General features: G+C 50.3%; 1 protein-coding gene across 1 annotated transcript; it reads right to left on the bottom strand.

Annotated features, from left to right (window-relative positions):
• Positions 1-6,953: 6,953 nt before the first annotated feature.
• Positions 6,954-8,819, bottom strand: LOC147606058 (uncharacterized). The gene has a single exon (XM_086792784.1). It carries the CDS (start codon positions 8,802-8,804, stop codon positions 7,236-7,238), a length of 1,569 nt encoding a protein of 522 aa, XP_086648910.1. The 5' UTR covers positions 8,805-8,819; the 3' UTR covers positions 6,954-7,235.
• Positions 8,820-15,309: the final 6,490 nt, after the last annotated feature.

Raw genomic sequence — 15,309 nt, 5'->3', positions numbered from 1 at the left:
ACCTTTTCCCCCTTCTTACAAATACCTCCACTATGATCGAAGGAGTCCGGAGTATGCATATGGTCGCGCTCAGACAAAGTGGCATCACATGGAGGACATGATCAGTGCCCACCTGGTGCGCCTTCGTCCCCATATGGATTGTGACTACTCCCCATCTAAACCCTCGCCCAAGACTCTTTGAGTTGAGGGCAGTTCCAGTAATGCCGCATCACACAGAGATTGATATGTGGATTGTATCATGGAACATTCAGGGTTTAGGGGAGCTTTAGTGCTTTCAGAGACGAGGCGTCCTTAGAGGCGAGCTTCAGAGAGCCATACCCATAGACATTGTTTTCCTCCAGGAGCATCACCTTTCAGAGGGGCGCACTTGCCGATGCGGGAAGATTCCTCTTACTTTCTTGTTGAATGGGAGATGGAATTAGGGTTTCATGTGAGAGACAAACACACAAAGAGAAGAAGGGAGAGAGAGAGAGAGTTGTGGGGATAAGTCAACTCATGGGAATGAGTGTGTGACTCCCCTATCACACATGTATATTGCACTAGTACACATAGTGCACTTAGTACATTAAAAGTACTAAGTGTACTATGTACTATAACTTATGGGCTTGTACACACTACAAGGGTGGGCATAGTGCCTTTACCCCAACAACCTCCCACTTAAAGGCAAAGTGCCCTTAAATGAAGGAAAAGAAAAAATCAGCATGTACATGATAATATACAAGGCCATATCAAGGCTGAAACTGGCCTCATCCAATGCCCATCAAGTGTCTGCAATGAGCAAACCGCTCTGGAGGCAAACTCTTTGTCAACAGATCAGCCGGGTTGTCATCCGTATGAATCTTAACAAGCTGAATTTGCTTGTTCTCTATCACCTCTCTAATGAAGTGATACTTCACATCCACATGCTTCGTCTTTGCATGAAAGACACGGTTCTTTGCCAACTAGATGGCACTCTGACTGTCACAATGCAACAATGGAATATCCCCTGTATAGCCCAAATCAACCACTAACCGAGATAGCCATAATGCCTCCTTGCAAGCCTCTGTGGCTGCAATATACTCGGCCTCTGTAGTAGATAAGGCAGTGCACTTCTGCATCCTGGATATCCATGACACAACACCTCCTGTGAATGTAAACACATAACCGGTAGTAGACTTCCGGTTATCTGGATGACCGACATAATCCGAATCCGTGTAACCATGCACTAATGCATCCTGTTTGCCAAAACAAATGCACATATCATGTGTGCCCTTCAGGTATCTCATGACACCTTTCACTGCTTCGCAATGCTTCTTGCCAGATTTGGCCATGTATCTAGAAACCACTCCCACTGCAAATGCAATGTCCGGCCTAGTAGCAACCGTGTTATACATGAGACTGCCACAAGCTGAAGCATACGGAATCTTGGCCATATCAGCCCTGTCACTATCCGACTGTGGGCTGTCAATAGTACTGAGTTTCACATATGGAGGCAAAGGAGTACTAGTCTTCTTCCCCCCGTCCATATTGAACCTCTGCAAAACTTTGCCAATGTATTCCTTCTGAGACAAATACAACACATGCTGATTTCTGTCCTGAAGTATCCACATACCCAGAATGTGATTTGCATCACCCAAATCTTTCATATCAAGGTCTGATGCAGCCTCTTCTTCAAGGCATCCATCTCTTTACAAGATTTCCCGGCAATCAACATATCATCAACATACAAGATGAGGATCAATAGACTGCCATCCAAAGCTTTCTTGGTGTATAAGCAGTGATCTATGTCACTTCTCCTGAAATCCTGTGATTTCATGAATGTATCAAATTTATGATACCATTCCCTTGGTGCCTGTTTGAGCCCATAAAGACTCTTTTTCAGCTTGCATACAAGCTTCTCCTTTCCATTCACTGCATAACCCTCTGGCTGTTGCATATATATCTCCTCATGGAGATCACCGTGAAGAAAAGCAGTCTTCACATCCATCTGAATCAAGTCCAGATCATCATGAGCAACCAAAGCTAATACAGCTCTAAGTGTGGTCATTTTGACCACTGGAGAGAAGATCTCATCAAAGTCCACACCATATTCCTGCTTGAAGCCCTTAGCGACTAACCTGGCTTTGTATTTTGGCTTTGCATCAGGTGCAACTTTGAGCCTGTAAACCCACTTGCATGGCAAAACCTTCTTGCCTGTAGGCAAATGCACCAACTTCCATGTTCCATTTTTGTGCAGAGAATCCATCTCTGACTTCATAGCACGCTCCCAAAGAGCCTTGTCTGCCCTCTGTAAAGCCTCCTTATAACATGAGGGCTCCCCACAGTCAGTAAGCATCAAGTAGTCAACCCTTGGAACAAACCTGTCAGGGGCTCTGGAGGGTCTAGTGGACCTCCGTACCCAATGACCATCATTTGCAGGTTGCTGTCTAGCCTGCATATCACCTATTGGTGGCTCCTGAACCATGCCATAAGGTTGAAAGATCATGCCCGGTATCTCCTCTAACTGTGGAATATCCATAGGGATATCTTCTGCCATCTCTGGCTGTCCATTTGGACCATTTTCAGCACCATTTAAGGGCTGGTTTTGCTGCTGTAATGGCTGATTTACAGCCTTTGGTTGTTGTCCATGATGTCCATCATCATCAAAGATGACTCTGCCAGGCTCCTGTTGCCTTGCAGGCTCCTTATACATGCATGTTTCATTAAAAATGACATCATTGCTGCGTATAATCTTTCTATTCACGAGATCCCAAAGTCTATACCCCATTTCACCTCTGTCACCATATCCTAGGAATATGCATTTGTGAGACTTAGGATCAAGTTTGGTGCGCATTTCCCTTTGCGTATGTGCACGTACGCAACGCAACCAAACACTCTCAAGTGCTTGTATGACGGAGGCTTCCCTGTCCATACTTCCTCTGGCACTTCTCCACCAAGCCTCGTGTTAGGTGACGTGTTTATAAGATGAATGGCTGTCATAACAGCTTCAGCCCAAAAACCATGAGGTAATGCAGCATGTGACAACATAGAACGGACCTTCTCCTGAATGGTCCTGTTCATCCTCTCTGCTGTCCCGTTTTGTGGAGGGATCGTAAGGAGTAGAGAGCTCCCTTTTGATGCCTTTAGCATCACAAAAGTCCTGAAACTGTTTGGACATATACTCTCCACCATTGTCGGAACGCAAAGCCTTCAGTGTTTTACCAGTTTGATTCTCAACAAGAGCAACAAACTTCTCAAACACTGAGAATGTATCGCTCTTCAAACGAAGAGGATAAACCCACACCTTGCGTGTGGCATCGTCAATAAATGACACAGAATATTTTGCCCCTCCCAAAGAAAGCTGAGGCATCTCACATACATCTCTAACTGAGCATCTTTCTGTCCAAGAGCTTTCTTGTGGGGGCACTGGAGTTGCCTGCCATATATACAATGCTCACAAAACTCAAAACTTGAAAACTTTAGAGAAGGCAAGTAACCATAACGAGACAATTGCTCCATTCCTTTGACACTCATGTGTCCCAACCGGCTATGCCACAGAGAAATTTACGGCAGCTCGGTTGCATTTACATTAGCATGGTGACAAACACCTGCATGCATGAAGTAAAGAGTGTCCACCTTAGAGCCTCTGGCAACAACCAGTGAGCCCTTACGAATCTTCCACTTTCCACGACCAAATGTGGTAACATAATCAGCATCATCAAGCTGTCCAATAGAAAGCAGGTTCTTCTTGATATCAGGCACATGCCTGACATCATGGTCCATGGAGCATAAGCTGTGAGCCATCTGAAAACACAAGCCTCACATCACCTCTGCCAAGAATCTTGCATGCATGGTTGTCACCCAAATAAACTACTCCTTCATTGCCAGCAGTATACCTGACAAACAAGTCTCTGCAACCTGTGACATGAAAGGAGGCACCTGAATCAATGATCCATGAGTGCATACCATGACCATCTCCTGTAAGAAGTGAATGGGCATCAAGTGAAGACGTGAATAGGACTTCATCCTCACTGTCACCTGCATGTGACACATTGACTTCTTCAATCTTGACTCCACTTTTGCCCTTTGGCTTTACATCTTTGGCTTCATCTTTGTCTTTGTCTTTGCCTTTTTCCCTTTTCCTTTTGATCACTTTTCCATTTGTAGCATTGCTTTTTGATGTGTCCCTTCTTGCCACAATAATGGCATTCCAAGTCCTTTTTGGAGCGAGACTTGCTCCTTCCCCGTTCTTGGCTTTCACCCCTTTGCTGGGATCTCCCACGTGCATTCATTGCATTGGACTTTCCAACAGAGTTGTTTTTCGTGTTCATCTCCTCTTGAAGGAGAGCACCCTCAACATCTGCATATGAGAGCATAGCATTCGAATTGCTAGTGGCTGTCCTGAATGTGTCCCAACTCTCTGGCAAAGTGCATAAGAGAAAGGTGGCTTTGAACTCATCATCCATTGCCAACTTTTGATTTATAACTTGGCTGACAATACCATTAAGCTCATTTAGATGGGCTGCCATAGACGCTCCTTCCTTCATTTGAAGACCTATGAGTTTCTTCAACCAATACACTTTGCTTGAGGCACTTTGCTGAGCATACAAGTCCTGCAAGCTCTGCCACATTCCCCAAGCTGTCTTCTCTTCATGAATGCTGAAAAGTAAAGAGTCTGACACAGACAACATGATAGTAGATCTTGCCAGCTCATCCATATCTTCCCACTCTTCAGCAGTAAGAGAAGCGGGCATTACACCCCTTTCTTTGATAGGCTTGTGCTGCTTCTTCTGGAGCAACACATTATAGCACTGGGTTTGCCAAATGTCATAATTATGTGAGCCTTCAAGCTTCTTGATGTGAAGCAATGAAGAGCTCTCACCTGTGGTTGCCATAGCAATATGCAACCTGTCAATGCCTGACTCCCTGCAAAATGTTCAAACACTGCACCAAAAGCACACAAAGTGCTCACAGTTGTTCTCCCAAAGTTTATCTCCCACTGCGGAAGCACAAATGCAACTCTACTCCCACTGTATGTGATGAAATCACCAAAATCTGGTTGCTACAGATTTAGGACAGCACCTTAAATGTGCTCTGTTGCCCTTCCAAAGTACTGTACAACAGTACCAAGTGCTCACCAATGATGTACCAAACCTGTACCGGCAAGTACAGCAGCTGAAATTGAGATTTTTGCTCACTCAAATCAATGTGCAGCCATGCCAAAACTTGTACAAAGCTGTACCAAATCTGTACCAGCAGGTACAGTAGCAATAAATGCTCTCCTGGCTGTCCAAATGAGTGAAAATCAGACTTTTACAGTCCCCACCACTGCATACAACAGTCCCGGACTGAAATTGAGCAAAAGCCCCTTGATTGCAGGTGGATTTCTGAGGATTCAAAGCATAAAAGTCTTGCCTGCTGCTTTGCCAAGCTCAACAAGCATAAAATCTTGAAAAGCCCCTTGATTTAAGATCAATTTCTGATCATACATGGTACATTAACGCACATGAAGGCATCCAGAGTCTTCACAATGCTTCCCCCTGGCCACATATACATCTAATACATGAAAGCCCCTTGATTTACAGGCACATTGAGTGCTTGACAGGCATCAACACATTGCCCAAAGCATCAAATGCGAGTGCCTGCATGCAAATCAATCCAATCGGCACAAAAGCCCTTTGATTTGCAGTGCAATTTCCTGCAATTTTGCCCGAATGTGAGATTTCTCACATCATACAGCATGTATGAATGCCCAATTGCACAATTACATCAAAAGCCCGAAATTTTGACATCCAATTTCTTGCAAATTGATCCTGATTGTGACCAATGTCACCCAATTTTGCCAATTTTGCTCAAAATTTGAGCAATTTGGCACTTGTACCTGCTCAATTGATGATTGTACCTGCTCAATTGCAAATCCCAAAAAAAAATTGAAGCATGTACCTCTGAATTTTTGATTTCTGTTGCAAGAAAAGGGGGGGGGTGTGTCAAATTTGATGCTGCTGTGTAGACTCGTGCTGAAGCTGTATTCGTGCTGCTTCCTGTGGCTCTCGCAGCAAACCTTTGTAGTCGGGCAGGTGCAGGCGTACTTCGACTTTCTTGAAACGCTAGTCGGGCAGGTGCAGGCGTGTAGGCGGCCAGGTAAAGTTGCCTCAGCAGGCAGCGATGGCCGATAAACAGTGCAGATCAAAATGCGTAGCTCTCCTTGCGTAGCTCTCCTCGTTGTGTGCAACACAGTAGACGGCGGCCCTTTGTTACACCTTGGCCAGCGCTACGCGCGATTGCTCTCACCGAAGCGTAGGCGTGTTCGATGGATGCCCGCCTGCCTACGTGTCCGCCTGAGTATGGACGCCTGCTTACGTGTCCGCCTGAGTGTGCATACTCGCCTGACTACCTGCGACTGGTTCAACGCAGAAATGGCTGCCCGCCACCTCCTCTTTCCACTCACCTGCCTGCGATTGTTGCGAGTGCTGTTGCCCTGTGGTGTGCGTTGCTATGTGCGCTGCCTGTCATGGCAGCTGCTGACACCTGCAACGCCCAAGCCAGCCACCTGTTGCCGCCAGTCACTTGCTTCGCTTGTAATGGGAGCCTACAAATACGGCATCTAGAGCCGTCAATTTTGCTGCCCTGCACTGGAGGTGTGTGAAGCGAAGGCTACAGAGGTGAAACCGGTGGCACTTGCTGTTGGCTCTGATACCAGTTGAATGGGAGATGGAATTAGGGTTTCATGTGAGAGACAAACACACAGAGAGAAGAAGGGAGAGAGAGAGAGAGTTGTGGGGATAAGTCAACTGATGGGAATGAGTGTGTGACTCCCCTATCACACATGTATATTGCACTAGTACACATAGTGCACTTAGTACATTAAAAGTACTAAGTGTACTATGTACTATAACTTATGGGCTTGTACACACTACAAGGGTGGGCATAGCATAGTTACCAGGGGACGGGGACGGGGACGGGGACGGCTAAAGGTAGGGAACGGGGACGGGGGTGGGGACGGCACTCAAAATTGTTAATTTTAGAGGAGTAAAGAATCAAGATTAATCAATCAATAACAACAAGCTTTCTAACTCCAAAAGTTATGAATCATGATACACATTACATTTAAAATTAAATTACGCTACGAGGTGCAAGAGTCAAGAGTCAAGACTTGCAAAGTCGGAAAAGAAAGACTTTAAAGTTGATAACATTAAATAGATATACTCAAAAGATGTTGGGGCCTAGGCGATACAAAATATAAGTCACTCGCGGGCCTAGGCGATACAAAATATAAGTCACTCGCTCTCATACTCTGCGCTCCCAATAAGAGAGGTGCTAGCCTCATGATCATGAGTGCGTGAAGTGTGGATGGGGTTTGTGTCATCCGATGAAGGCTCATGATGAGAACCATCTGTCCCACCCTCCTGTGCAATAGTTGTAGCTGCCTCCTCCTGTTCCATCTCCCACTGTGTAAAAGTATCGGCATTGCATCTTGCACTCTTGCCAAGCATGCGCAAGTTTGCGCTAATGAAGACAAGATCATTAGCTCTTTCCACCCCAAGCCGATTTCTTTTCTTTGATGAAATGTGGCTGTAGGAGGACCATAATTGCTCTAGGCAAGAAGAGCTAACGGACTGGCTCAAGATCCGGATCGCCAACTGTTGTAGCTCTGGTCCATCTGATCCGAAGTCCTCCCACCATAATGCTGCACCAACCTTGAATCTGTCCTGCTGCGCATCTGCACATCCATATGAGCCTTGAAATGCCCTGTAATTAGAGAGCTGGTCTCTAATTTTGCGCCTGATTTCTGCATCCGGCGTGAGGCGATCCAAGATGAGTCTCCAACCGTTGCTCACCTCTTTATCACCCTCCTGCCCTTTTCCCTGAAATTCTGGGTCCACCATAAAAGCAGCTGCATGTAAAGGAGAGGAATATGAGCTCCATCTCGCCACACAAAGCGAGTGGATCTCCTCATATCTATCTACGTCTGGCTCAAGCTTCTCAAGACTCTCTATCATCTGGTCCATGGCTTCATATACTTTGCCGATGCATGGCTGCATAGCATCAACAATCCTGAGCAAGTGGACAATGGGATGCACCATGGCGTCAGTGCGCTTGAGGTCCTCCCAAAAATCAGCATCGTCGACCTTTTTCTTGCATGAAATCCCTACCTGTGTACGTGCAAAAGATGAGGAGCAAAACTCATCACTGATGAATAGTTGCCGCACGGCACCCTGACAATCCTTCAAGCGATGCAACATAAGAAAGTTGTATGCAAAGCGAGTGTCCGAGTACTTGAGAAGGACCTTTGTGGACCTCTTCCCAAACTCGGATCGAAGGTATGTGTGATTGTTGATGAAGGTCACAATTGCACATGCATCATCAATCACCGATTCAATCCATGACAATTTCCCAATATCTTTCAAAAGATTATTGAGACAATGTGCCATGCAAAAAGAGACGGTGATTTGAGGATACATACTCTCAAGAATAGCTCCCGCTGCCCTATTTGTCGCCTCACCATCCGTGACGAAACCGATCACACATTCGGGGCCGATAATCTCGACAGCACTACTCCACTCAGCAGCAAGTACATCCGCACTCTTTCCCGTCCCTGAAGCATCATGTGAGGAGACAAAGTACATCTCCCCCCGTGAGTATGCCACAAGGCCATGGATAGACCTTTTCCGTGTGTCACTCCATCCGTCTGCAATCAAAGAGACTCCATTGCGAGCCCATTGTCTCTTTGTGTTTGCCGCGGCTTGCTCAACAAGGCGTTTCTCCTTGTCAAGCATAGTGGTCCGCAAGGTTTCGGAGGATGGAGGTGTGTAGTGAGGACCGTACTCGCCAATCTTCTTCACCATCGTTTTGAAGTAGTCGGACCTATTTATCATTTCAAAAAAAAAGAGGGCAAGTAATTAGAATGGCAAAATGGTGATCCGTGAATCAAGACTCGTGAGACATGATGATGAAATCATGTGAGTGAAATACGTACCGTGCCACACGAAAAGCAATGTGGTCATGAAAAAAGAAGCGGGCCACCGCGGCATCAACCTCCTCCTTCTTTTTGGGATCCCAACTCCCCTCAAGAGTACTTTGCCGACGAGAGAGAGAGGGTGGACTAGGTTGCGGCATTGAGAAGGCGGCTTGTGTGAAGCCACGAGTAGTGCCACGAGGAGGACGTGGTAGAGGGGTAGATGAAGATGCACCACCACCCGATGTAGAACCTGATGTTTGGGTTGGAGTGACATAAGTGTTGGGATCCACTCCACGCACCCTTTGGCTTGCATTCAAAGCTTGATGGGCGGTAAGCTTTGCAAGAAGCTCCTTTCTTATCTCCGGTGTGACCCGCTCACAAAATTTCACCTCATGACCGGGCTCATGCAACAAATGGGCCCTCACCCTATTGGCCCCACCCACACGCTTATATGGGCAAAGCTTGCATGTCCATGGACGTGCACCCCCCGCATGAGTAGGAGGCTCGAAGTTGACCTCATCCCACCATGACCACCCATCCGTTCTACTCCTACCGCCCGCACGAGAAGAGGATGCCATGAATAGTTAGTAACTTAGTAGTAGTCTAGTAGAAGAGGGTGGAGAGAGCTTAGAGGGTAGAGTAGGAGAAGAGGTAGAGGGAAGATTGAAGTAGTCTAGTAGGAGAGGGTGGAGAGGAAGGTGGTGGAGTAGGAGAGGGAGATAGTGGAGAGGAAAGCTTGAGTAGGAGAGGGAGATGGTGGAGAGCCTAGAGGTACATCATCATTCATGGAAGGCTTGAGCAATGAGTAGAAGAGGAGTAGCATAAGCCCATTATATAGCATATGGCAGCTCTCTCTCTCTCTCTCTCTCTCTCTCTCTCTCTCTCTCTCAAACGGCCAGCCTCAAACGGCCAGCCTCAAACGGCCAGCCTCAAACGGCCAGCCGCCAACGGCTAGTAGCCGTTGCCCGAAAAAAAACGGCTACTTTTCTGTAGCCGTTGCGCCGTTGCAGGCGTCCCCGTCCCCGGCTGACAACGTCCCGCCGTCCCCTCCGACGGGGACGGCCGTCCCCTTGCCACGTCCCCTCCGTCCCGTCCCCTGCGCTGTCCCGCCTCCGTCCCGCGCCTGCAGTTAATCGGGACGGCGTTCCCACGTCCCACGTGGCCGTCCCGCCGTCCCCCTGTCACTATGGGGCATAGTGCCTTTACCCTAACACTTGTCCCCATCCTTCAACCCCTCAGGGGCGCAGGGAGGTGTGTGTGTTTTTGCCAGTGAGCAGCTTTTGTCGGTAGTGACTGGCTCTGGAGTCATAGTCCCGGTGCACAATGGATTACCGTTTTGATTGGAAGGATAGCGCTGGGCTTTCTCAATGTTTATGCTCTAAACGCCGCTGCAAATAGAGCCCTCTTTTGGAGCATATTCTGGTAGGCCCTCCCTCAAGCTGACTTTTGGTGCTTGGGTGGTGACTTCAACATGATAGAAGCAGTAGAGGATAGACTTGGAGGTGGCATGGCCAGAGTCTCAGGAGCAAAGTATTCGGCCTGGGAGGAGATGATTCTCGCACTTAGGAGACAGGACCCTTGGCATCTTCCAGCGTTTGGGCGTAGCCCTGGGAACCTTTCCTTCTCGAGGTCGGATAGGAGGAGCACCGGCCCCAACCTCTCTAGACTAGACATGTTTTATGTTGATGAGTGGGCTTGCAGTCGAGGGGGCATGATCGGTTTCTTGGTAGGCACTTCCTTTTCTGATCACGCCCCGGTTATTTTGTCCTTAGAGGATCCCTGGAGGCATGACATGCATTCGAGCTCTAGGATTCCGGACAGCCTCATTCAGGATTCGAGATATGCAGCATGATAGAGTAGATATGGATGGGATTGGACTTTGCCTCAGGCTTTGTTGCGTGCACATTGGATGTGGGCCTAGGGGAGATCAACACTTTCTTACAGGAGGCAGCCCAGAGCCGATTGGAGGGCTTCCGAGAGCAGGAGAGGAGTCTGAGGAGGAGTTTAGCCTCTTTACAAACGGCTTCAGGAGAGATCCCCCAATAGCCAGTGGATCGAGAGTTAGCTTGCTACTGCCCGCACCAAGAGTAGATCCATCGAGGAGAGGAGGGTGGAGTACAGGTATCATGCCAAGGCCTCATTTTGGACTCAAGCCGATGACAGAGTCTGTAACTATTTGGTCCTCTTTTTTTTTTTTTTTTCCGAGAAAAGATCCTTTCATTAGTTATATAAAAAAACGCCCGTAGGGCTACAAAAGATCCTCTCTGCTCATAAGAAAACAGAGCAGAGAACAAAGCAAGGCAGCCAGGGAGACTCTCCCTAGGTGCTGAAAAGTACAAGTATCAGTACAAAGAACTGAGAGGCTATATCATACAATAGGAGGGGGGAAAAGCCAAACAGGTGGCCTGTAGTGCCAGCGGGGGGACCCCGCGTGTAGGGTATAGAAGGGGCCACTGCGCCAAGTGGCGTGAAAGGCTTGGCGCTGTAAGATCGCCTCATCCGAGTCGCCCCGGATGCGATCATACTGTCCTCGCAGGGTGTGGATCAACTCCTACCAGATCCCCCGAACAGTCTCTGCTGGTGGCTCCAGTCTCCCCTCAAAGGCCCTGAAGCACTGGGCCCTCCAGGTGAACCATATGGTGAGGCTGCTGAGGAGCTCCCATCGTAGATCCCTCTCCTGTGTCGAGCTGGCGGACGAGAAGTCCGGTGAAGGAACAAGGCAAGGCTGGCCCCTAATGAATCTAATGGCCTGGCTGTCCTGCTCCGTCTCATAGCCCATAGCAGGCCCTGACGAAGTCGACCAAGCAGTGGCACCCCACGTATACATACCCTCTGGAGAAAGGGGGGCCAGAATGCGCAGCATCCGCAGCCAAATCTGCTGCGCCTGAGGGCAGTCCCATAGGCAATGTCTCTATGTCTCCCTAGGGTGGCCGCATCGGACGCAGGCCGCCGGAAGACCGCTGTAGACAAGCCAGGTGCCAACTGCAGAGCCCCTGTGGGCGACCAGCCCCACTGGAAAGTTGAGATCCTGCGTGCCTGCCGACTAGCCCAGATCCTGGTCCAAAAATCCTCCAGGAACTCCTGAGAGAGTCCTTGTAGCTGCCAGTGCCCCGATGCAGCTGGAGAGACCATCCTCGCCGCCGTCAAAATATGTCGCCCCAACCGAACAGTATACTGTAAAAAGGTGATCTCTCTGGCCTCAAGGGATGCACAAGGATCATGCCACTCGTACTCGCCTGGGTCCCACTGGAGCCGGGCCAAGGGGCGCGTTGCATATGGCCATATGCGCCAATCAGAGTCCACATCTGCAGGGTCTGGGTCAATATGCCACTTCCGAGAAGCGGCGGCCACCACCCGTATCCTCTGAAAGATGCACTCTGCAACCAAAGGCGACTCCACCTCCACTCTCTGAAGCCTGCCCTCATCCTGGATCTCATAGTAGAGGCATCTGCCATCCTCAGTGCAAGCTCTGACAGCAATTAGGATCTCCAACTGAGTAAAGGCTCCCATCCACCGTGGGGCCACGGGCTCAAGAGGCGTGAACCACTCCTTTGTGAGTGCCTCCTGAATGTCATCCCTCATAATCAACCCCCCTCTGAAGTGACTCAGCCTCTCCACCTGGATCTTCTCTGGGAGACTACAGAAGGCCTGCCAGTCTCCAAAACTACGTGCTGGGCCTGCCGCCAATGGTCCCCAGGCTAGACGAGGTCGAGAACCCAGCATATGACCCTGCTCTGCGCGAACCGATGGGCTCCAGATGAGCGGTTGTCTGGCCCGCTCCTCATCACAAGAAGGAGGTCTCTGAGAGAGCCCCGGTCTCAACAACTCCCAAGCTCTCAGGGTGCTCAAGGCAAATCTGTCCTCCCATCCTCTACTGAGGCCTGTCCTCCTCATCTCTATTAAGATCCATCGTATCTCTGGTGCCCAAGTGCCTCCTGCTGGGGGAGCCCGAGCCTGCAGCAGCCGCTGCAAAAGAAGCTCTTTCCAAGGCTCAGTGCCTGGAAGCAGCCCCCGAACAATAAGCTTCGCCAATAAGGCTCTACTCTGATCAACTAGATCTATAATGCCCAAGCCTCCGAGCGGCTACGAATCTGCCCACCCAGTGTGCTGCAAGAATCTCGGATCAGGCGCCAGTGGTTGTGTCCCATGGCGACTGCCTCCCGCTCAGACAGAGCACCCTCGTGTATGCATACATATCCAGGGTCGCGTGCTAAGTCTGCCACTATGCGAACAACCAAATGTCGAATCCCTGAGGCATCCACACTCCTGGGATCAATGAAAAAATGAGCCAACTCCCATAGTCGGCCTATCACATCTGTCACCTCCAGATCGCTCACATGGTGAGAAAACTCAACTGCCTGAGCCTTCAAAGTGCTAAGAGCGAGCTCCAGAGTCCACTCCCGGTCGCATGGGCCACAGAGAGGGAATGAGAAGGCCACCGCTGAATCAAGTGCCTCCTCCCCGCGGGCTGGAGGTATCACTACATGCACTCTGATGGGTGCTGGCTCATGGGGGCCCTCTGCTCCAAAAAGCCGTGTGAAGGAGTAATCAAAAGCCTCCGAGCGCTGTCTAGTGTCGAGACGACTCAGCCGACTGCGGATAATGGATATCCGTGAAGCCCGAATCGCATGGTAAGTCTCCTCTGCGGTACTCGAGCAAGGTTGGTGCTTAGAGCCCTTCGGACTGCAGGTGAACGCCAGGGGACTGCCAGGGCCTCCGAGTAGCTGAGGCGGGGGGGGGGGGGGGGGGGGGGGGGGGGGGGACCGAGCGAGGACGGGAGGAGGCGAAGGTGGAAGTGAGGCGGAAGGGGGGGAGGGGGGGGGCGAAGGAGGGGGTGCTGGCATCTCCTGGTCCTCAGTCGGCGCTGGGGTCTCCTCCTAGAGGGGAGCAAAGCTGTTCCTCACGGGAACCCAGTGATGCTGAGACTGTGGCTGCTGCTGCATCGGTCTCTGGGCGTGCTGCTGGGGGGCTCTCCCTCGACGGCGCCCCTGTCGAGGCTGCCACTCCGAGGTCTCTGTGGGCTGAGCAGGTGTCCCGGAGGCTGCCCGCCGAGCCGCATCTGTGGGCGGGCCATCAGGGGCCTGCTGCTGTGGTACAGGTCGGGGTCTCCTGCAAGGGCAGGCCTTGGCCAGGTGGCCGACCTGTCTGCAAATAAAGCACTGGTTCGGGAGCCCCGAGAACTCCACTCTCTGATCAATCCATCCCCCCCCTATCCGAGGTAGCTGAATGATCTTCGGAAGGGAAGAGATGTCAGGAACCAAAACTCTGACCGAAGGTAGCCCAGCTGCTCTAGCCACCACTGAAGCTGCAGTGGGGCCAGTCTCGAGCACCGAGCCCACCAGTGCTCCTAGCCTCGAAAGGAGCGGAAGGTACTCGCGGTAGAGTCCAGGGAAGCAAACTGTAACATGGAAAAGGCGCTCTCCCTGCTGGGTCAATGCCATGTTGCCAAGGTCTGAAGAATGCCCGAGCGCCCCTGATGTCAAGGGAACTCATGGCTAGGACTTGGGCCACGCTCTGGGCAGTCTCGAACTCGATCTGGTAGTGTCCACGGCCCAGTAGCTGAACGTCAAGGATCTTGTCCACATCTGCAAGAAGGCGGGCCTGGAGAAGATCCTGGATCTCCCCTCTGCTGGGGCGAGTGCCGACTATACGGCAGATGGTGGAATGTGCCCGGAGGCGTTCCACCTCTGCGGCGAGGCTCGCTTCCTCTTCTCGCGAAAGAGAAAGCCTGATGAGGGTATCCTCAGCAGGGGCGGTCGTGGGGGCTGCGGAAGAGTCCCTTTGAGGCGGGGCGGGAGGAGCCTCCATCAGAGTCTGAAGCTATGGCGAAGGCGGAGCGAATGCGAGAGACCTGCAAGAACCTAGCTACACACAAAGGGCAGAGGGGGAAGGCGGAAGGTTAAACAAAAAGGAAAGAACCCCCTGGGGTGGAAAAACTAGAAAAAAAAGAAAGGGAGGGGGGGGGGGGGGGGGGGTTAAGGCGGCGAAGAAAGGAGAGGAAGGGGGAAAGAGAGGGCTGGCGGAGGGGGAGAAAACCCTAGGGGGGGGGTGGGGCTCGGTGAGAGATACTTGTGGGTCATTCTCGTGGTGTGCTTGACATCAGAGATCTTGTGTCTCGACATCGACATTGACTTGGATATCCCACATCGTCATATCTGTTTGTTTTGTATTCATTGATTGTATTGCTCCTGGCCTGCATGCGCGTGGATTGTTCCGGAATAAATTCTTGAAAGGGGGCAGGGCTTGTTCCCCGCTCAATGTGGTGTACTGTGCAAAATCCCTATTCTCTTCTATCTCTTCCCTCTCTCTCTATATCTTTATCTCTTGAACACATGGTTGAGTCTATCAGTGCACGTCTCGTTGGGCTTACAGAGTCACATGGGATTTCTTTG

This window comes from Cibotium barometz, chromosome 58 (genome assembly GCF_041138505.1).
Source record: "Cibotium barometz isolate CiBa-2024 chromosome 58, ASM4113850v1, whole genome shotgun sequence".
Classification (NCBI taxonomy): Eukaryota; Viridiplantae; Streptophyta; class Polypodiopsida; order Cyatheales; family Cibotiaceae; genus Cibotium; species Cibotium barometz.
Note: the sequence above shows the minus strand (reverse complement) of the source record. Positions and strands in the feature narration are given on the sequence as shown.

Bases quoted from the DNA above. Each gene is read 5' to 3' on its own strand.
- LOC147606058 (XM_086792784.1), bottom strand. From the start codon at position 8,804: ATGGTGAAGAAGATTGGCGAGTACGGTCCTCACTACACACCTCCATCC.